This window comes from Acomys russatus, chromosome 22 (assembly GCF_903995435.1).
Source record: "Acomys russatus chromosome 22, mAcoRus1.1, whole genome shotgun sequence".
Lineage (NCBI taxonomy): Eukaryota > Metazoa > Chordata > Mammalia > Rodentia > Muridae > Acomys > Acomys russatus.
This window is the reverse complement of record NC_067158.1, coordinates 25,567,651-25,589,534: the sequence shown is the minus strand read 5'-3', so window position 1 is coordinate 25,589,534 and position 21,884 is coordinate 25,567,651. Positions and strand designations below refer to the sequence as shown.

Here is a 21,884-nt window from a genome sequence, read left to right as displayed (position 1 = left end):
CCCATCTACCACCTCAGCTAGGTTAGCACATCCCTCAGCTGCTGCCCAACCCCAGGCAGTGCTAGGGTGAAGGGTGAGCACAGGGATAAGAGCAGGACACGGAAGAGGCTGCCATGGCCACCAGGGCTTGGCCTCACTACACTCAGGAGTGTGCCACCACACCCTTCAGGGGCCAGAGCTTAGTACATGCAGGCCAAACTCCTGGCCATACAGCAGAGACTAAACATCTGCAGAGACACATACCTGGGCAGTGGGAGCTGCCAGGGGACAGTCAAGCAGTAGTAAACCAGGCCTATGCTGTAGGATATTCAACGCTGACATTCTGGAACACTCCACCATCTCTTCCACCCTCCCTACTCTAAAACAGAAACTTCCAAGCAAACAGTAGGACTCCTGGAAGCTGCAGATCCTGAGCACAGAGGCAGACCCCAGGCTGGCCTTCTGAAGCCCAGAGTACAGGTGCTGGCCACCTCAGGTGCTTGGAGGCCTGAGGGAAGAGGAGATGGCCAGCAAACTCAGAGAAGCTGCACCAAGCACATGGCCACCAGGTGGAGCAGGGAGGAGGGCCTCCACAGAGGTAGAAGAAACATCAATCTCAACAAACAGAAAATTCACATCAGTGCACATGTGCAGAGCACTTACAGCTCTGGCTGGGATGATGAAGCAGACAGGGACAGACCCAGTCATCAGCATACTCAGCTTCCTCCATCCCAGCGAGACAGGTATGTCACCAGGGCTTCAGGCCCTGCCAAGCTAACATACTGCCTGGTGAGGCTCCATCCTGGAACAGCTGAAACCTACCCACCACCCATTTCTGGCATCTCTACCAAGGCTTGGCAGCAACAGAAGGCAAACAAAGAAAACTCAAGAGCCCAGCACGCTTCCTTTTATCCTTGGGCTGTTCAACAGGGTGAGATCCCCTTGGACAGGCAGGCGCCAAGACACCAGAAGGGCCACGCCTCTTCCCCCCCCCCCCCCACTCCTGGGATAAAGGAATCTACTATGAGCTCATGCCAGGTCACTATCAAGGAAACATGGGTGGCTGCAGGATCCCCAGGCTTGCCTGCAGGCTATGCCCTGGCCCAAGTGATCCCAGTGCCCTGCCATACCTTCCAACCCCAAAGACTGCAGGTCCCAAAGGCACAGGATCAGAGAAGCCATGGCAGCTGGTGCTAACCAGCAGACCTGGCTCCCACTGAGGCCCACCCAGACCTCAGACCCACCAGCAGCCTCTTACCCCCAGGCCTCAGACAGCAGAAGTCCCTATACCCCCACAGCAACTAAGACTAGCCCCGAGCCGAGACCAATCCAAACAGAAAAGAGGAAAAAGGCACAACTGTTTGTTTTCCATTTTGCTAAAACACTTTACGTCTGTCTGTATAATCCAGATTAACAAAATCTGAGAGCTGCAAGAAAATAGGGTGCCAATTTCTGTACAGTCTACAAAACTCCCATCCCCGAGCGGGGACTGGGCACCACCAGGGAGGAATGTACAGGGGAGAGCGGGGTCTGTACAGTATTCTGCAAATGCCTCAATTGCTAACAGGACAAAAGGCCCCTCAGGAAGCTGGGCTTGTACCACCATTCACTTTAAAGAGCCTTTTAAAGAATGTAGCCTTGGTACCCAGGGCCCAGCTCAATGGCCTACCTAGCCTGCCACTCCTCAGCCCAGGCCCCACACACAGGGGTGTGAATGGGCCTTTATGTCCTCCCTGCACTGGCCACATGAACACTGGCAGCTACTCCCTTTCTCTCCCTGTCCCAGGCCACCTCCACCCCCATCCAGGCTGGACCCTAAATGGGACCTCAAAAGGAGAGGCCAGGAGCACAGCTGGCCCAGTAGAGTACTCTGTAGTGGGGTGGCTAGATCCACCCTCAACCACCAGGTCCTGCCCCCAAGGCAGTGCCCAGCCCTTCCTATGAGGCTTTAGGACCTCCCCACCTCCAGTCCCCTCAATCTTGCCCACAGGAATCAAGGGGCAGCCTGAGCTTCACAGACTAGGAGTGTACTTTGAGGGTGATTACACTAAATTAGAGTCTCCTTCCATACTTCAGACTGAAATCTTCCACCACTCGGGCCACCCACCCCCATCAAATGGGGCCAGAGACCGTGCGTACGCTAGCACCACACACATGTGTGTCTGGAGGCTCAAACTAACATTTTGTCCCAGGAATTAAAGTCATGCAGAGTGCTATTCTGTCTACGTAACTTATTAGAGAATGGGTTGTTTCAGGCTGGGAGAAGCTGTGGCAGGCATTGCCAACAACAGCTTGGGCTAGTTACATCCACAGGGCAGACCCCACAAACAGTGAGGTCACAGGACCTCAGGCAGCTGGGAGGTAGCCACCTGATCTAACAGGTGTTGGGGGAGGTATCCCCCCACCCCCATGAAATGCCCACCATGCTGTGCAGTGGATTGCTACAGGAACCAAACCCAGGTGACCAGCCAAGTCAGCCAGAGCAAGGAGGCATTGGGACCAAAAAGGGAAAGAGGTAAGATGATTTCGAAGCAAAGCAGGAGTGGACAGAGCCAGGTTAGGCCAGGCCAGGCCCCACCACAGAACAGACAGGGTCAGGCAGGTAGGCCCTCCAGAGGCCAGCTCAGGACAGGACAGGGAAGCTCACCAGCTCAGGCCTGAGGTCCAGGCTGGTCAGGGCAGCAGAACAGAGAGAGGGCTGTGGCATGCGGCATGCTGCAAGCCAGGCCATGTCCTCAACATGCACAGGGCAAAGCAGGGCCTGGGGCCAGCTTGGCCTCCCACAGGGCAACAGCTGGCCAACCCAGCAGGCCACTCTTCCAGAGGCCAATAGCTGAGCCTTAGCCTGGTTGGGGGCCAAAGGTCTGCTCCTTGGGGGACTTGATGTAGAGGTTCTGTGCTTGACGGGCAAGGCTAGTCCTTCCCTGATGGAGGCAGGCTGCACAGCTTTGTGGATAGTCCAGGTGGTCCACAATGCTACTCTTCAAGGCATGACGAGCCACTTGGATGCGCTGGGGAGGCAAGGACGGTAGCTGCAGACAATCCACCCCACCAGAGTGTGGCAGATGAACAACACCTTGTGGCCCCAGAACCAGCCAGGTGCTGAAAAAGGAAAACCCAAACAAATGCCAAGGTGAGCATTGGAAAGCAGGGCCGCACTGGGCAGCGAGCAGGAGGGCAGAGGTGGACAGGGGGGCAGACAGGGTGGTGGGCAGATGGTGGTGGTCACTCCTCGCGTAGCTGCAGGCGGTAGCGGTGGTAGCGGACCTGGAAGAAGAGGCGCTCGGCCAGCGAGAGGGTCATGCCAGGCAGCACGTAGTGATCACTCGCGCCCATGTGTCTGAAGCCCAGTGACTCATAAAGCTTGTGGGCGGCCACCTTAACAGCTGTGGTGCCCAATACCACTGCAGAGTAGTTGTGCAACATGGCAAACTCCAGCACCCTCCGGCCCAGAGCCTTGGCGATGCCTTTGCCACGGAAGCGTGAGTCCACGGACATGCGGAGCAGCTCCACTGTGTTGTCCTCCTCATGAGCTCGTGCGGCCACGATGCCCACCACGTTGCCATCTAGCACAGCCACCCAGAAACAGGAACCTATGAAGGACATGACAGTCAGGGACATTTTGCATGGATGACTGGATAGACTTGAGAGCAGCCCAATCCTCCAGTGCCCTGGGCTACCTTTCAGCTCTTTTGGACACCACGGGAGGCCATGGTGTAGGATAAGTAGGTAAGCTGCTTCCTCCAGACCCTCTGAGTAGCAAGAACAGGCCAACAGCCTCAGTCCAGGCCAACCTGCCCAACACTGCATGATGGGACCCCACATCACAGGTGGGTCCAGCCTGAGTCTGTACTCTCCTGGAGGTCCCTAGGAGCTGGGAAGGCCAGGATGATATAGGTTCCTACCCCTAGACCACCTGAAAAACTATAGGCAACCACAGCCAAAGCCACAGGACCAGCTGGCATACCCTGAATTCCCAGCCCCTGGCTCACCATACTCCTCCCCTAAGACTTTTGCAGGGATAGAACTGAGTGAGACCCCGGAGGAATGTTTTGTTAGATGCCCCCAAGTGACCCAGTGACTGGGCAATGAACCTGACACTGGGCCAGCCATCCCACCTCCACTCCTACAGGAAAGGCAAAGGGAGGGAATAAGGAGCTGGGAGAGGAGGAGTGCTGAAGGGCACAGGCCACTGAGAATCCAGTCACCTTCGTCAACCAGAGGACCATGGTCAAGGGGATACCCAGAGACCATTCTAAAAGACAAAGGCTAAGGGACTGTAGGAGAGAGTGTCTGGCCGGCCAAGAAAGTAGGAGATCTGGCCTCCCTGGCCTTACCCCACCCCAGCCTCCCTCAAAAGGCCATACTTCCCCCAGATGCTCTGCCCCTGTACCCGCCATCACCAGGCAGTAGGAAGCTCTTCTATTCATCTCTTGGGGGCTTTGGGGAGGCCAGTTCCTTCAGTGCAGACTCTGAGCTCTATAGCTGAGGTGCTGCCTACCTACTCCACCCCCACCTAACTCATGGAGAGCCCTTATCCCAGAGCCTCTGGGACTTACAAGGGGACTCTATGGGCCAATCCCCATTACTAACTGCCCCACACCCACCCTCACAAGTCAGACCAGAGGTCAGAACAGCCTCCAGCACTGAGTGTTGTCACTCTTCCCAGGTCTTGTTTCCCCATTTGCATGAAACTCCCATAAATCTAATACAGCCCCATTAGCCGCTGTCCAGCGCTAGCTCTTGTGAGGGCCTGTAAACCCAGCAGACATCCAAGGGTTAGCAAGGACTGCCACACTCCCACCCTGGGGGAACTGCAGCTAAAGACTGAGCACACAGCAGTAGCCTCTAGCCACACCCATGCCATCTACTCATACCATCTACCTAAGCCCTCTTCAGCCACTTCCCACCTTCTCTTCCCAAGAAGAGCCAGGTAAGTAGAGGCCTACAGAGGCCAGGAAACTATATTTGAATGTGGGGAAGGGCCAGCCAAGCAGAAGTTGGGGTACAAGATGGGACAGCTGGGGAGGGGCTGCCAAAAATTATAGCTGGCTGAGCCAGAGGGGCTGCCCTTCCTTGAAATAGACCCAGCTCCTGCTGGTCAGTGCCCTGTGCTCAGCCCCTCACTCCACAGAAAACCTTGGGATCTGGAACAATACCTTGTGGTCCACTAACCTAGTCAGGAGGACACGGACAAGGCCTGGACCCCTGCCTGATCTTCTGTCCCCTGAGACAACTTCCATGCCACCCAGGATTCCTCCACTCTGAGCTGGCTTGGGATCCAGCCAGGACTTCACCCCACACACACCCCCCCACACACACACATACACTCACTCACTCACACTCTGATACCAAGAAAAGTTATCAGACAGTGGACATAGTGGAGCCAGGCCACCAAGGAAAGGGCTTCCTCCTGACTCTCCCCTGCTGACACTCCATCCTTAGCTAGAGGTTTCCGTCATTCACAAGGCTCGGAACATCAGAATCTCCCAGTCCAGGCCCTCTTGTGCCTGAAGGAGAAGAGGGAGGGAGTAGCAGAGCTGGAGAATTCCAGAACTTACCAGGTGGCTTCATGTAGTACTGCTCAATGTCAGCCATGTCCGTGTGCAGCGCACACTCCAGGTAGGCCAGAATCACCTTGCGACTGTAGTAGTAGCGCAGGGCCAGGAGCCCAGCCGGCACCAGGCACGTCAGCAGCAGTGAACGGGTCACAGCAAAACAGAGGGCTGCAGGCAAGGGAGCACAAGTGAGGTGGCAGGTGCAGAGGGGTACCCAGCCAGGCTGGACATGGGTAGGTCCCACAGTACCCGGAGTCCAAACCACCTTGGTAAATCAGTGCTTAGGGATGCGCCCCACCAGGGACTGTTTCTCTGTGTAGGAGCAGTCATGGCCGCAGTCCCTTTCTACGCTTCCTCATTTCCAAGCTCTCTGGCGTAAACACCTGCTACCTTCACAACCTGAAACAAAGGTCCACAGTACAGCCTAGGCCAGGGCAGTGCTGGTCAGCCCTTGGTGCCCCCAGTTTCCAAAGGGGCTCTTGCCTACTCCCCCTATCCTGGTGCTAAGTCAGAGCTGGACAAAGACACCAGGGCACTGCCTAAGCAAGCAGGTTATCCCACGCCCGGGTGTGAAGGGATCCAACTAGAGCCTTCTCTGGCCAGCTTCCCGGCCCACTAGGCCTACAGAGTCAGGCAACAAGCACCACACTGCTTCCAGCTTCATTTATGATGTGGAGGAGGAAGAGGAGCAAGAGCAAAGGTTGCCTCTTTTCAATGACCTTGGGAAAGTCGCCTCAAGCTCCTCATCTGCAGAATGGGATGACAAGGAATGGGGCGGGGGGGGTGGGGGGGGGGGGGTGATGGGGAGAGATGCTTCAAGATAGCACAGGGTATCCTCCCTGCGGCCCTGGCTCTGGCGAACAGCCTCTCTGGCTCCCCGCGGAGCTGGCTGTCTTCCCGTCATAAATTAGCACTTGAGCCTCAGGCGGCCTCCCCCGCCCGCAGATTATATATAGTTGTCGCGCCGGGCCGCAGCTGCAGCGCTACCTGCCCTGTCACGACGCCCCCACCCCGGGATGCCCCGAGACAGGGAGAACAGGCCTGAGTCGCCGACCCAGTGCTTCCCGGTCCGCAGCGCCTGCACTCAGCCCGCGCCGGTTCCCACGCCCGGCCCAGGCGCCTTGGCCGGGAGCCTAGAGCGCTGCGCCGAGGGTGCGAGCGGGTCTACTCCCAGCCGGTCCAGTGCACCGACGCGGTTTAGGGACTCCGAGATAGGGACCCAGGAAGAAGGTGGAGTCAAGCGCGACGGTCCCCGGAGGGGTCCGTAGGACCCGGGCCCGGAGCGGGACTGCGGCAGCCCCGCCGGCCCCCCGCCCCCCGCGGCGCACTGACCCGCCAGCAGGGCGTAGAGCAGCTGGGTGCGCGGGTGCTGCCGCAGGCCACGGAAAGCCGTGTTAGGGATGCGCTCCAAGATGCCGTCGTAGAAGATGCGGCGCGCAGCCTCCTGCTCGGCTGCGCGGAACTCGCGGATGCACACGCCGCGCCCCTCCGGCGGTCCCGCGCCCCCGGTGCCTCCATGGGGCTGGGGACCTGGCGCCGGTGGGGGTGCGGCGGCCGGTCCGGGCGCGGCGGGCAGCGGGGGCCACATGGCTCCGGCGGCGGCGAGCAGCGCGTCCTTCTTGGCCCCCGGCAGTGTCTCATGGTCCTCCGCAGCCACGATCTTCGTCTCGCAGACCATGTCGGGAGGCCCACAATGCATGCACCCGGCCGGGCGGCGCAGCGCAGGGACGCGGGCCGGTGGCGGCGGGCAGAGCCCGGGCCCAGGGCAAGGGCGCGGCGCCCTCGGACCCGCGGCGGCGGAGGCGACGGCGGCGGCGGCGGCTGCGGCGGCGGCGGTAGAGGCTCAGGGGCGCAGGGCGGAGGCGGCGGGCGGCCGGGGCGCGCGCAGGGAGCTGCGCCGCATTTTGGAGAAGTATTTATAATGCAGCGGCGCCGGTGCAGTCGCGGCGCCCGGGGTCCCGCAGGGTCCTAGCGTCCACTGCATTGGCTGCCGAGGGTCACCATGTGATCTCGGGGGTGGGAGCAGACACCGCCTCCGCGCCCGCCCGATGGCACACTTGTGCTGCGCGGCTGGCAGACCGCGGGAGCACAGCGGGGCCGGGCGGCGAGCGTGCGAGGAAGTTGTTCTCAGAGAGCGCGCGGGCGAGTAGCAGCAGGGACAAGGTGCTCAGGCAGGCACTGTGTGGGGGGCTTGAGGCTCGCCTAGAGGACAACGAGTGATGGACGCCTCCTACCCCGCCCTTAAGCACCCGCAAAGCAGCCGCTGCGCTCGGGCCGCCCTGCCCACAGCAAGGAGTCCTCCTCCTCCGCGGCCTCTGGCAGCAGTCACGGAAGCATCTCCATCTCCCACCCTTTTGTCTGAACGCAGTGCCCCGCCGAAGTCCTAGGGAGGGGCACCGTGCTCCCCTGGCAGCGCCCTGCGTGCCTGTGGCTGCGGCTGAAGCGGGATTTGATGCTCGCAGCGCCTGACGCAGGGCCGGACCCCACCCTATTCCGATCTGACACCCGACTGGTCCTGGCAGCAAGCTTGCGGGATTGCAGGACCCCTCCCGGTTCGGGCCCCCGCCTTCCGCGGCCCGCGCATGCGCCCCGTGGCCTTGGTGCAGGTGCAGCGGGGGCTTGCTCGCATCTGAGCTGAGTCTCCCGGTTGGCAGAAGCAAGACGTGCAGACGCAGCAGACTCGGCGCGCATGGTAGCATCCAGGTTGAGGGACAGGTAGTGGCATATCGTCTTTCTTAGGTCACAGGGTTGGGCACCCCAAAGTAGAGTTCACTCATATCTTTGCGGAGACCCTGACGTCTCCGGGCCTAAGGACCTTCAATCTGTTGTGCCGCATCAGAGTTGGAGCCAGCAGAGCGGCTAAGGTCACCTAGAGGCTGAAGGGGCCTACCCTGAAAATGGAACCTAGGAGTAAGAGGTGGTGAATCCACTACCTAGGGTCCTAGGGTCGTCAGTGCAAGGGTGGTGAGGAGGAGAGGAGCAGGCTAAGGAGGATTTCCCTTAGTGTGTTTTCAAGACACGGGTTTACCTGAGTCCAGGCTGTGACCTTCCAGAACACAGAATCTAAATCTCTCGAAACAAAAAACAAACAAACAAAAACCCAACAACAACAACAAAATCCAACCTGATATTACCTGAACAGGCTGAAGCCCCTGGCAAGCCACATTGGCCTCTCCTGGGTCCTGAGGTTGCCTGAGGGCTGTCAAACAGAGCCGCTCAGGGGAAGATAAGGCTGGACATTGGGGACCCATTTGGTAGAGTCAAGTAGGTCTGACTCAGTACTCTAGGCTTGATGGTCCCTGGGCCCCGGAGGCCCTAAAAGTAACAAAGTGGCCTAGCCTCTACAGGGCCTCACACCACACCCTGAGCCAGAGCTTCTCCTTCGTTGTCCTGCAATGCCAGGCCTAGGGGTCTTGCAAGGCTCACATCAGCGCGACCTTGATGGGCCCTCTCAGTCCTTGCAGAGGTCCCTTCCCCTGGTCGGCCTGACCAAGTCCTTCATTGCCTCAATCCTCCTGTAACCATGTGCCCCTGAAGGCCATGGTGAGGGCCTACGCTTGATGGAGAACCATCTGGAAATGTAGAAGGGCCAGGACTGAAGACCAGGCACAGCCACTTAGAAGGGTTTGGGGAGCTGCCCAGACAGCAGGACAGTTTGGGGGGCCCTGGTTAGCTCCTTCCTGTCCTGGGGCGCCCTCTGCCGGTTTCCCTTAGATTATGTCCGGTGGCATCAAGATCCTCTTTAATAAAGACCCAGCCTGGAGCCACTATCTCTCCAGGGCCCCTCACGAAGACCTACACTCCCCTCTACCTGGGTCTCAATGAAGACTCTGGAGACCTAGCTTGGCTTCCTCATACCCTGCAGCTGAATGCTCCTTCCAGGAACCCAGAAACACTTGCCTACAGCTTGGCAGGGGTGAAGACTTCAGCGATAGTAGTGGGGGTTGGTGCCCCAGACCTTACACCTGAACATTCATGGGTAGGAATGCTTCCTTAATAGAGGAGAGCCCTCTGTCCATGGTGTGTCCTTTAAGGATGTGGGGACAGAGGATTTATCCTTGCCTGGCATGGTTACCCCCAGGGTCTGTCAGGGTGGCGGGGGGTGGGGGAGGAAGGAGGAAGAACCAAGTGCTGAAAATGTAGAGGAAAACAGCGGGCACTGGAAAGATCCACAGCCAAGTTAGTCTTTGGAAATGGCCCTGGGCTAGCCTGAGGGCAGAGGGGGTACGGGGACACACGAGACACCCACGGACAGCAACACAGGAGCCTTTAAGAGGCTCGCACTTGACCTGCCTAGCACTGAGTGGGGGGAAAAAAAAAGTCTACACAGAAGCTCACAGTCTGTCCTCCTTAGAAAAGACACCCAGCCAAAGCACCCACCCTTAAGAGTTAGCTGATGCAGGCACATGGCATTACTGCAGCTGCGCTAGGAAGTGGACAGTCTTAGAAACGACCCCATCCCACCACTCATCCTTCCACTAAACACAGACTGAGAGTCCCCCAGCCTGTATTGGGCATGACCAATTCAATTCAATCTCAGCCATGGACTAGAGTGAGGAAATACCCTGATAAAAAGAAAAACAGCCTAGCGCCCCACGCCAGGAACCAACCCTACAAAAAATAAAACAAAATAAATTTTAAAAATGATAAAATAAAATAAAATAATGGGGGCTGGAGAGTTGGCTCAGTGGTTAAGAGCACTATCTGCTCTTCTAAAGGTCCCAGGTTCAATTCCTAGCACCCACATGGCAGCTCACAACTGTCTGTAACTCCAAGATCTGACACGCTCACACCAATGCACATAAATTAAAATTAAATAAAAATATTTTTAAAATAAAATGGAGGAGACAGGCATGGTGGCTCCCAGCACTTAGGTGGAGACAGAAAGATCAGGAGTTCAAGCCATAGCTACATAAGACTGGCCTCAAAAAAAGGAGGGGCATAAGGGGCTGAACTGGGAAGCAAGTCACCAAGGCCAAGGGGTTAACCTGATGGAGAGCAAACAGTGCATGGCAAAGCCTTTGAGGTGGGAGGATTTCATTATGAATAGAATGTGTCAAGAAAATATTTTCAGCCTGGTGGTGGTGGCGGCGCATGTCTTTAATCCCAGCACTGGGGAGGCAGAGGCTGGAGGGTCTCTGAGTTCAAAGACAGCCTGGTCTACAGAGGGAGTTCCAGGACAGCCAAGGCTACACAGAGAAACCCTGTCTTGAAAAACAAACAACAAGTGTTTTCAGGTAGACCCACTCAGTTCTTCTCTCAACACTTTCCTACACAGGTCCAGGGAGAAGAGGACATAAAATCTAGGAACAGATGGTTCTAATAGAATAGTGAAAAGTGACCAGTGCTGCAACTGATGGCTTAGGTCCCAGAACCCTGGCTAGGACTGGCAAGGGACGGAAGGAAGGACAGATGCGCAGACAAACCAGTGAAGCTGAGGTCACATTGGGTTCTTTAATCACTATCACAGGAACCTGGCACCTCAGTGCATTTATTAGGTACAGCAGAGAGGGCAGTAAGTCTCTGAAAGTCCTGGGCTACAAGTATGCAGGAGGAGGAAGCTACAGCTGCTGGTCTTTGCACTCGCCGATCGGTCGCTATAAACGCTCATACACAAACTCCATATGCTCATTCAGCCCTTCAGTCACTAAGGGCTCCCTCTGCTCCCCAGCGGGCATTTGGTGTGGGGATGTGCAACTGACTAGGAACAGGGACGGAGATCCTGGTAAACGTGAGGGTGTCCTGTGCCCAAGGCTTCGACTTTGTGCTGGACAATAAGCAGGCAACAAGAAAACGAAAGATATCTCAGAAAGGCAATGCCTGCCATGTGCTTGACCATACCCTGAACTATGTTTTGTCACTCCAAAAGCCATATTGAGCCAGTGACAAACAGGAAGGCTGCAGCGTGGCTCCAGGACAATGCAAAGGCCACTGGACTCATGAAAGTCTAAACTTGCCAGGTGTCTGTGCTGGGTCCCTCATCTCTGCTCCTTCCAGGAAACCCAAGTCAACCTTACCTATTTTGAATATCTTTGGTCAGACCATCACTTAGCCAAAATACCAAATCTGTTAGTACAGCCCTGGTGTTTGCTTAACCACAGTAGTATGAAACACAAGCCCCTTTCTTCTCCTTAAAGCCCTCAACACACCACCCAGAACATGCTTCAGCTTTCATCCGGCCTCATGGCTGGTCCTTCTGCTCTGAGGTCCCTCACCTCATCTCTGTCTTCTCAGCTCCTCTCTCCCATCCACACTCAGGCACAGAGAACTCAATGGTACAAACCCGTTCCACCCTTCTGGTCCAAGTATAGCCTTACGGCGGCATTGACCTGCCTCCTCCCCAAATCCTCCTGGTTCTATTTCTTTTTCTTTTCATTTGCTTGTTCCTTTGTTGTTGTGAGGTCAGGGTTTCTCTACATAGCACTGGCTGTCCTATAACTCACTATGTAGACCACGCCAGCCTTGAACTCACAGAGATCTGCCTGCCTCTCCCTCCCGAGTGCCAGGATTAAAGGCTTGTGGCACTACCCAACCCCACTTCTATTTTCAAATAAATCTGAAATCTAACCACTTCTCATGCTGCCATGGGGGCCACTGCCTAGCTAGTCTCCATCCATGATGGCTGCAACAGAGTCATCCTGTTCAATCTGCTGCTCAAAATCTCAGAAGTCTGGAGGGATGACTCGGGGCGGGGGGGCGGGTAAAAGTGCCTGCCAAACTGAGTTCAGTCCCTGGAACCCACAGTGGAAGGAGACAAGAATCTCCACAACTGTACACAATGCACACACACACACGCATGTGCTCAATTTCCAAGGATGCTCACCCATCAATCTGCCTCTGCTCTTCCCTCTCTCAGCTCCCACCAGTCCCAACATTTGAGGGTAAACTACACCTTTAGTATATCTCAGCTGGGTGGGGATCCCAGAAAAGGCAGCCGAACCTCTATGAGTTTAAGTCCAGCCTGGTATACAGTGTGTTCCAGAACAGCCAAAGCTACACAGAGAAACCCATGCAGGAAAGGGAAAAAAAAAAAAAAAAAAGAAAGCCAGTCATGGTGGCCCAGGCCTTTAATCCCAGCACTCAAGAGGCAGAGACAGGTGGATCTCTGTGAGTTTGAGGCCAGCCTGATCTATAAAATGAGTTCAGGACAGCCAAGGCTACACAGAGAAACCCTGTCTCAAAAAAACAAAAACAAAGTAAAAGCACATCCCATGATCACTGTACAAAGGTACTAAAAAACTGTTGTTTCTATATTCAACTTGCTAAATCTGGCAACCTATACCTAGAACAAGGTTACAGTCCTGGTCTCTCCTGAAATTAGGAATGGCCAGGACTGAAACCAACCAATGTGATCTGAGTACTCAGGGAGAACCCAGAATAGAAACTTGGGACAGTTCTCAAGCTGGGCAGCCAGCAATGGTCTCAGCAATCCCCTGGGGGGTGCTCTAGCTCTTTGTGGGACACGCGGCAAATCAAGGAACCACAACCCCAGACAGGCCGTTGTACCTAGAGCAAGGAGGTTACTTAAGCCTCAACCCTGATGTATTCCTGAGAGTGTTCCCGATGGTGTGTGTGCACGACCTACCTTGATTGGGGAATGGGACAGCTTTAACTTCATTTGCACAAACTTTCCAATAAGAGAGCTAGCCTCACCTTGCCTGAGGCTTGCCACACACATGCAGATGGAAGAACCACCAACTCCCATGCAGAGGTCCTTAGTCCCCAGGGGCCACACTTGGAACCATCCTAGCTCTCCCTCCCGGAAGCTACACTGACCCACTGTTGATTCCCTCTCCAGAAGCCCCAGGTTAAGGGTTCAGAGCTCAGCTTCCACAAAGCCGTGCCTACCCCAGTACAGAGAGGCCTTAGGAAACTCAGAGGGGACAGGTCTAAGATGGCCAATTCACTTCCATGTTGGTGCCTGTAGGGCCACATGTTTGGATGGACAGGCAAGCACAGGTCAGCAGGATGCCTCTGGGGAACAGTGCCAAACAGCTTCCTACTACCTGTAATAGGGAAACCAAGCCCTAGAGAGGGTCCTAACAGGACAACATGGCGGGCTCCGGTGGCAAGAACAGAGACACAGGACACAGGCATGCTATCAGGCATTTATTAACAGGGAACATCACTGGCCAAGGATCTTCAGCGTCCAGCTGGCCAGCAGGCACACAGAGCCCGGCGCTCAGCCTGCAGTAGGAGGGTCTCCGTCTGCAAAGGAGGCAGAAACATGAAGGGTTTGTTTTGTTTTGTTAGAGACAGGGCTTCTCTGTGTAACCCTTGTACTTGCTCTGTAGACCAGGCTGGCTTCGAACTCACAGCGATCCTACTGCCTCTGCCTCCTTAGTGCTGGGATTAAAGGTGTGTGCCACCACTGCCTGGCTGGGACAGAGCTCTTCATGGACACCATCCCAGGCTTTCCTGGCTCCTTCACCTTCCCTCAGGTACCCTACTGAGACTTCCAGGCGTCCTCATCTTGCCCCTCCACACCCCTAGGTGTCCTCCAGAGCAGCTCCCATTGCTGGGGTCCCATTTCACACTCATCCCCCATGCCAGAAGGACCACTCCAGCCATCTTTCAACTCACACCCATACTCAAAGCATCTCCATCGTGCACTGCCTCCTGCCCACAAGCCCTTGCGGAGGCCAGCTCCCTGGGAAGTTGGGAGAGGCACCAGTGTGTGTGTGTGTGTGTGTGTGTGTGTGTGTGTGTGTGTGTGGTGTCTTTCTGACTGTCCCAAAAGGACAGATGGAGTCTTTCCTTCCTCCTGCTTTCAGGAATTCTCTTTACAAGAAGGTCAACTCCCTGGGCTATGCCACAGGGATTGAGAGATACAAGTTCACCCAACCTGTGAGGACCTAAGACTCCAGAACACACACCCAGATCTCTGGTTCAACCTAGCTTTCCATTCCTCACACACCACAGCCATTATGGCCAGCCTCAATCTCGTCTCATTGGAGATCCTGGTTTAGGACTACACATCCCTGGAGTACACAAGTCACAGGACAAAGTGCTCTGAGACCTTGGTAGAGGCTGGATGGTGTGCCTGCAAGGCATGGGACGTTTTTGTTTTGTTTTTTCTTTCCACGTGAGACCTGGGCCCAGACTCCTAAAGTGGCTAGGTCTTGGGATGCCTACAGACCAAACCCAGACCTCCCTGACCTTGTGTACTAACCCTCGCGTCCAGGCTGTAGGCGGTTTTCCGTAGGTCCTGAAGGGCGCGCTGCATGAATTCAAAAGCGTGGCAATCCACGCACGGACGGCCTGCGGGGACACGAATCAGCGTCACGTGAAGGTGGACACCCCCAGACCCAGCCAGGCCACAGCCGAGCACCCAGGAGTATCTCTGTCCCTGTCGCCCGCCCTCCAATGCCCACCCAAAGAAGTGACCGCGCAGGGAACAAAGACGCCTCCCGCACGCCCCCTCCGCCGGCACCTACTCTGCGCGGGGACAGCGCTCCCGGCGGCGGATTCGGCGCGGGCGCCAAGCAGCGCCAGGCTCAGCAGCAGTAGCAACAGCAAAGTCGAAGGCGACAGCAAGGACCTGGGCGCAGGGGCCATGGCCGAGGAGGGAGCCCGGGCCGCCCTGCAGCAAGCAGCAGTCAGTGGCTCTGCGGACCCGGCTGCACCCCAAACCGATCCACTGGTGACGCCGCCGGCCCCGCCCACCCCCGGCCCTCGGCCCCCGACCCCCAGCCCAGCCTCACTCACGTGTCCCGCGAGCTCGGGTGAGCGTAGCCCGGTCCCACCTTGCCCTGGGCCTCGCGGACCCCACCTCACTCACCCTTACCGCGGTTCACGGAACCGCGACTAGCAGCGCGGGCGACTCGGGAAGATGCACCGCGATCCGCACGCGCGCGCATGCGCCCATGCGGACCCCACCCGGGGCCTCCGACGTCGTTGTCATGGAAATACCGTGGCCGCGCGTGCCAGGCGCCAGCTGCCTCCCGCCTCTGCGCGGAGCTTCGTGGCGCAACCGCGTAGAGGCGCAGCGGAGGACACCGGAGACTAGCTGGGGGAGCCTGCCGCGACCTCCTCACTCTGGCCGCGCGCTAGGTCCTCCTCAGCCAGCACCTACCCAGGCCCTGCAAACTCCATCAGATCCTTCCTGCCGCTCTTTCTCCAGCTTGATCGGACAGTTGCTAGCCGCCACCGAATTCCAGTCCATGTAGGAGATCGTGGAAGCCTGGCCCCAAGCGGCCGAGAACCCGGCGCCCAGGCTGAGGGAGTGTCCTGACTGGAGCCTGGGAGCCTCGCGATGGGTGCAGGGTAGGGGTGGGGGTCAGGAGTGGGCCTGGGGCGTTGCACCACACTGGTTTGTCACTGTAGTGGCCTGCTCTGTCACAGAGTCTCCACCACCGTGCACAGCCGCGCCCGCGCGCCCGAAGAGCCTTCCCTCAGAAAGCAAGGCTCTGAATAGACTGCGGGTTTGGCACAAATGAGCCTTATAGTGAAGTGGGGTCCCCTCCCATCTCCTCCGGACCTCACTCACACTGTTCTTCAGCTGTTTCATTCCAGGATCTAGGTTGACCATGACCATGAGCCACGCTGGAGGATCTAGGTGAGCCACCACGCACCTTGGCCTCAGTTGCTCCTTCCCAGGCACACCACACACACACACACACACACACACACACACACACACACACACACACACACACACACACACACACACAGTCTTCAGCAAAACAAAACAAAAACCAAAAACGCTGAGATTCTATTCAAACCATGCAAAAGTGACCCCAAAGGTCACCGGTGACAGGAAGGAACTGTGCTCTTATAGGAAAGACTGTTTGTTACTCTAAGCCACGTGAGTGCCCAGGGCTGAGAATGCAGATTGGCACGGCATCTCCCAGGCGGGATCTCTTCCGTGAATTTCAAATGTTATCTTGGAGGCTCTAGTTTTATGTTTGGGGGACACTTGATGATAAATTCTGAGAAATATATTGGTCACCAGGATGCCAAGTCAGACAGACAAATGAAGACTTAAGCAAGCCCGAGATCATTTTGGCTCTTGGTTTCCCCAATCTGCACCGGGCTCCACAAGGGTTGCAGTCGAACTAGGGCAGTAAACTGAGACACTGTCTTCAGCGAACTTTAGTTCACACACCCCTGACTCCCACCCTCCTCTGTCCCCACTCAGCCTTGCTGTGGACGTTTTTGGTTTATATATAAACACGTTTTTGTTTTAATCCCACGTGTGGGATATGGGGGCTGCTCCAGTTTTTCTACAGCTGATAACTGCCTGATGAGAGGGCACATGATGTTTGTCAGCTGTGAACTGCCTCGTGCAGGGGCGTGGTCTAGGGCTCTAGGGATATTAATGAGAACAGAGAGGGGGAGGGAGGGCGAGAAAGAGAGTGGGGGGAAGGGGAATGGCGCCGTGCTGCGCGTGGTTTTGGTATGTGGCATGTAGTCGTTTGAAGAGACCAGAGATGGATGCTGTAGCAAGTGAGAGCAGACAGACGAAGAAAAGCGCTTCAGATGATTCAGGGTGGACGGGCAAGGAGGAGACTGCTGGCTGCATCTGCTGTTGACAGAAATTGGTATAGACCCAAAGACCCTTTAACTTTAAACAGCCGAGAGAAGTAAAGGGGTCCCCTCTCCCCATTAACCTTCCCTCTCCTACATAGGGTTGGGAAGTTGGAAGGGAGGCTGAGGTGTTTCCAGCTGACAACCCTTTACCCCCAGGATTTTGGCCCTGGCTGGGTCTCTCTCCCTCTGACCCATCCTTCTCCAGAGCAGCCGGGGCTCTGCACCCCACCCCCTATCACTTACACATCTGGACTTGAAGAAGGTGACCTCCCCCAAGATGGTGCTAAGCAGCTCAGCTCTGTCGGGAGCCTTGTTGTCCTCTGGGAGGCAGCTCCTGGGGCTGGCTGTTGGGCTCAGTTCCTCTAAGGACAGCCACTCAGGACTAGTCAATATAAAAGTCAGTTGGGACACACTTAGATTTAACTGAGACATAACTGCTTTTTTTTTTTTTTTTTTTTTTTTTTTTTTTTTTTTTTAGTTTTTCAAGACAGGGTTTCTCTGTGTAACCGTAACCATCCTGGCTTTCCTGGACTCACTCTGTAGACCAGGCTGGCCTCGAACTCACATCAATCCACCTGCCTCTGCCTCTGCCTCTGCCTCTGCCTCCCGGGTGCTGGGATTAAACATGTGCGCCACCACCACCCAGCTCATAACTGCTATTTTTTTAAAAAGATTTATTTATTTATTATTTATACAATCCTCTGCTTGCATGTATACCTGCACGCAAGAAGAGGGCACCAGATCTCATTCTAGATGGCTGTGAGCCACCATGTGGTTGCTGGGAATTGAACCCAGGACCTTTGGAAGAACAGACAGTGCTCTTAACCTCTGAGCCGTTTCTCCAGCCAGACATTACTGCTTTTGAGTTCTTGATTTTTATGTGGGAGTTGAGAGCTTTGGAGGCTATATTGTTCATCTATATCTTGGGTTAAAAGACTTAAATGTTTTTGAAGCTTTTTGCCAGCCAGGCATATGGCTCAATGGCAGAGCACTGGCCTACTACGTGTGAGCCCTGGGTTCAGTTGCCCCATACTGAAAGGGAGGGAGAGAAAGGAGGAAGAGGGGAAAGAGACATACATCTTGACTTACTGACCCTAATGACACATGCCCCAGACTCATGAAACTGAGCCAGGGAGCCTAGCCCCAAATTCTAGAACCGCCTGAGCTATGGTGAGTCCCCTCCCCACAAAAAATTTTGGTATTAAAAATAAATTTTTTTTAAAGAAACTTCCTTTTGCAAGGTTATACATGATTTGTGGCCCAGCGTGGTGGCCCGTTTCTTTAAGTTCAGCACTCAGGGAGGCAGAGGCAGGTGGATCACTGTGAGTTCAAGTGTAGCCTAATCTACAGAAGCCTGCTGCTTGTAGGAGCTTAGTATGGCTGGGCCCAGCAGATAACATAGATCACCAGGCTGTTAGTCACCTCCAGTTCCCAGCTTTCTGGATGGAATAACATACCTTACATCTTTCCCATTGGAAAGACAAGCTGACATGTTTAACATTCCCGGTTCCTCTGGTAACCTGTGAACACACGGACCTTTGCACTATACGTCAGCACATCTGCAGTTCCTGTCCTGTTTCTAGAAGCAACAGTCTCTGACGTGGGATCAAAGCTTCAAGGTCACCCACTGTGCAACATCTCTTCCCACACTCCCCTCTGCTCACTGCACACAGCTAAGGTCACCATCTGCCGACATCTCCCACATCCCTCTGCCCACCCCACACAACCACGTGGCACCCGTAAGGACACTAATCCTACCAGGTCACATCCTCTGTATCCTGGGTTCCTTAACTACTTCTTTCCTTAGAGGCCTTGTTTCTGCTGCTGTAACAAAACATAGGGCTGGGTGCTTTTTGAAGGAAGGAGGTTTGCTTGCCTCACAATTTTGAAGGCCAAAGAGCATGGCACTAGTGTTCTTTGAAGTACCCCTGGCATGTGACATCACAGCAAAGAAGCCAAAAGGGAACCCATTGGATACAGAAAGACCAAGTGTAAACTGTGGCTTCACTTACAGCAACGGTTCCCGTGACGTCTCACCCAGGCCTCTTGCCACAGACCAGCAAGTGTCCCATCCCAGGGTGGAACCCCAGACCTAACCAGCTTGCCCTAAATCCTAGAAGTTCTGCCATCTGAGACCAAGACCTCAGTCAGGGACTGGGCCTCCAGCACATAGACTGTTGGAGGGTGCCAAGCTGTGTCCATGCCATAGCAGGGTTATTTGGGCAAGGGATGGGGAACCTTCACATACAGCCACGCTGAGGGCGAGGGCTTCCCTACTGGAGTTTGTAGTTCACAAACATCAGTCCATGGTGTCCTTGTTCTCTTACCTTTCCGTTCGTTTGTTTAGACAGGGTCTCACTCCTGCCTGGGCTGCGTCTCATGCCTTCTTGCCTCTGCTTCTCCAAGTGCTGGACAGAGGCCTGTGCTGCCACACTCAGATTCCCCTCACTTTATGGGATAAGCTGGTACTTGTATCCAGTAACTCTCAAGGCCTGGGGGGGGGGGGGGGCGACAAGGATGAGATTGGTAGCAGAGACAGTTTGGCGCTCAGGATGTTTGCCAGTATCCAACACATACAGGACTGTCATGGGGTCTTTGGGGACTGGGTGTGGGTGTGGGGCCACCTGCCTACAGAGAGTGCCCCGTAGTGTGACACCCTCGTTGGGGGCAAGAGGATGAGGCTGTAGTGACAGAGGTTTGCCATTCTACACTCATTCAGGAAACTGCCCTTTTGGGCTATTGGCTGTGTGTCTGCCTGGCTACAGGATGTGGACCTATGAGTCTGGAAAGCATGCCACCTATGGTACGACAGGGAGTCCTGGAAATGGGTCCTGCCTGAGAAGCAAAGCCCCGGCAACCTTCTGCGCTCACTGTGTAGCCTTGGCTGTCCTAGACTCACTTTGTAGACCAGGCTGGCCTCGAACTCACAAGCACTGAGATTAAAGACGTGCACCACCACGCCCGGTGAGGCCTCTAACTCTTTTTATTTTTATTTTAATTAATTTATTTATTTATTATTTATTTATTTTGCTTTTTTGAGACAGGGTTTCTCTGTGTAGCCTTGGCTGTCCTAGACTCATTTTGTTGACCAGGCTGGCCTTGAACTCACAGAGATCCACCTGTCTCTGCCTCCCGAGTGCTAGGATTAAAGGTGTATGCCACCACCATGCCCAGCCCTCTAGCTCTTTTGTATGGGCAACATGTGGGACATCTGCTCCGGAGACCCAAGGAAGGCCAGATCAACTCGTAGGTGGTGCTTTGTTTAGTCAGGTACTGTAACCCAGGGATCTGGTCGACCTTGAACATACTACACTGTAGCTGGTCTTTGCTATTTTGTGGGTTCTTCTTTTTCTCACCCCACCCCCACCCCCACCAGTTTCAGCCACTAACATGAAGTAGGAGAAAAAAAAAGATGGAAGGGAGAGAGGAATTAGGAAAATCCCTGAATCTTAATTTCTTTCCCTTTGTTTCTTCTTTGACCATGGCTACTAACAAACCACAACCAATCCCCCTAAACAACTAACAACCACCCACCCTGCCTCTCAGGGCCCTAGCATTTAGGTACTCTCTGAAACCTTCCCAGAATTCCAAACATCACATAACTGCAGAGATTATCTGCAGCTGGTAAAACCATGCTTCTACTAGAGCATGAGGCAAATCATGGCTAGTTATTGTGGACAGTCCAAAGCAGCCCCACATCCCTACATTTGGGGTTAAAATGAAAGCATATTCTTATAGCATTTTTGTGTCTTTTTTTGTTTGTTTGTTTGGTTGGTTGGTTTTTTGAGACAGGGTTTTTCTGTGTAGCCTTGGCTGTCATGGACTCACTTTGTAGACCAGGCTGGCCTCAAACTCACGGTGATCCCTCTGCCTCTGCCTCTGCCTCTGCCTCTGCCTCTGCCTCTGCCTCTGCCTCCCAAGTGCTGGGATTAAAGGCATGCACCACCACGCCTGGCTTTTTCATGTCTTTTTTAAGAAACCAAAGCTCTGGAATTCTCAAAATGTCACTACACACACACACACACACACACACACACACACACACAACCATTTCCCCAGCTGTGTCTGGGATCTCATCTTACTAACCTCCCTGGATTAACTTTCTCAGAAGGGGTCTGGTATATGCGGGGAGCTACCTAGCATCAAGATTTTGTTGGAGGTTCTGGTAGCTGTGAACTTAGATGCTGAGTTCTGTGCCCCGAGATCTGGTTGCAGTCTGGACATGGGCACTGTCACATTCAGTGATCAATCTTGTGTAAACTTTGCTCCCCAAATATCTCCGAGGTTAAGAAAGAAGCTAAACAGCCAATAACTGGGTAGAGAAGATAGAAAGGTTGGACTTCTATTCCCAGTTGAGGGGTCTCAGGTACCACAATGTGCAGGAGAGAGAAGAAAGAAAGAAGAACAAAGAAGAGGCAGAGGATGGCCATGGCCATGGGAACTGACCGGTGGAGCAGAAGCAGCCCAGGCTGGACCAATATGGCAGCCATGGCCATGGGGACTGACCTGCCTGATGGAGCAGAAGCAGCCCAGGCTGGACCAGTATGGCAGGTAATTCGGTGTATATGGCTGGGAAATAGCAAGACTTTTATTCTCGTGTACTTGTCCTTTTGGACACTTACTGCTGTGATGGAAGTTTTGGTTTCTTTGTAAACTCAGTTATGTTATGTAAATATGTCTTTAATCTAATCCCAAGTGTAGGCTTTAGTTTGTCCATAGCTGATAATTGTCTCATGCAGACATGGTCTTTGTCAGCTGGTAGCAGTCGTCCTCTGCAGCAGGGAGAGGGGTGTGGACTAGGAGGAAGGAAATAGT

At 54.8% G+C, this 21,884-nt stretch overlaps 2 protein-coding genes across 3 annotated transcripts; both read right to left on the bottom strand.

The window, feature by feature from the left end:
- Positions 1–1,626: 1,626 nt before the first annotated feature.
- Positions 1,627–7,292, bottom strand: Nat8l (N-acetyltransferase 8 like). Its single transcript, XM_051164837.1, has 3 exons — positions 6,870–7,292; positions 5,541–5,705; positions 1,627–3,572 (listed from the first exon to the last, which is right to left on the bottom strand). The coding sequence occupies exons 1-3, from the start codon at positions 7,234–7,236 to the stop codon at positions 3,205–3,207; spliced, it is 900 nt and encodes a 299-aa protein (XP_051020794.1). The 5' UTR covers positions 7,237–7,292; the 3' UTR covers positions 1,627–3,204.
- A 6,314-nt stretch (positions 7,293–13,606) lies between these two features.
- Positions 13,607–15,414, bottom strand: C22H4orf48 (chromosome 22 C4orf48 homolog). 2 transcript variants are annotated; one of them, XM_051164904.1, is made up of 4 exons: positions 15,319–15,414; positions 14,975–15,120; positions 14,710–14,798; positions 13,607–13,745 (listed from the first exon to the last, which is right to left on the bottom strand). In XM_051164904.1, the coding sequence occupies exons 2-4, from the start codon at positions 15,093–15,095 to the stop codon at positions 13,680–13,682; spliced, it is 276 nt and encodes a 91-aa protein (XP_051020861.1). In that variant the 5' UTR covers positions 15,096–15,120; positions 15,319–15,414; the 3' UTR covers positions 13,607–13,679. The 2 variants fall into 2 exon arrangements, with proteins under 2 accessions (XP_051020861.1, XP_051020862.1); XM_051164905.1 differs by lacking the exon at positions 15,319–15,414 and adding an exon at positions 15,246–15,264 and having other exon boundaries at positions 13,626–13,745; positions 14,697–14,798.
- Positions 15,415–21,884: the final 6,470 nt, after the last annotated feature.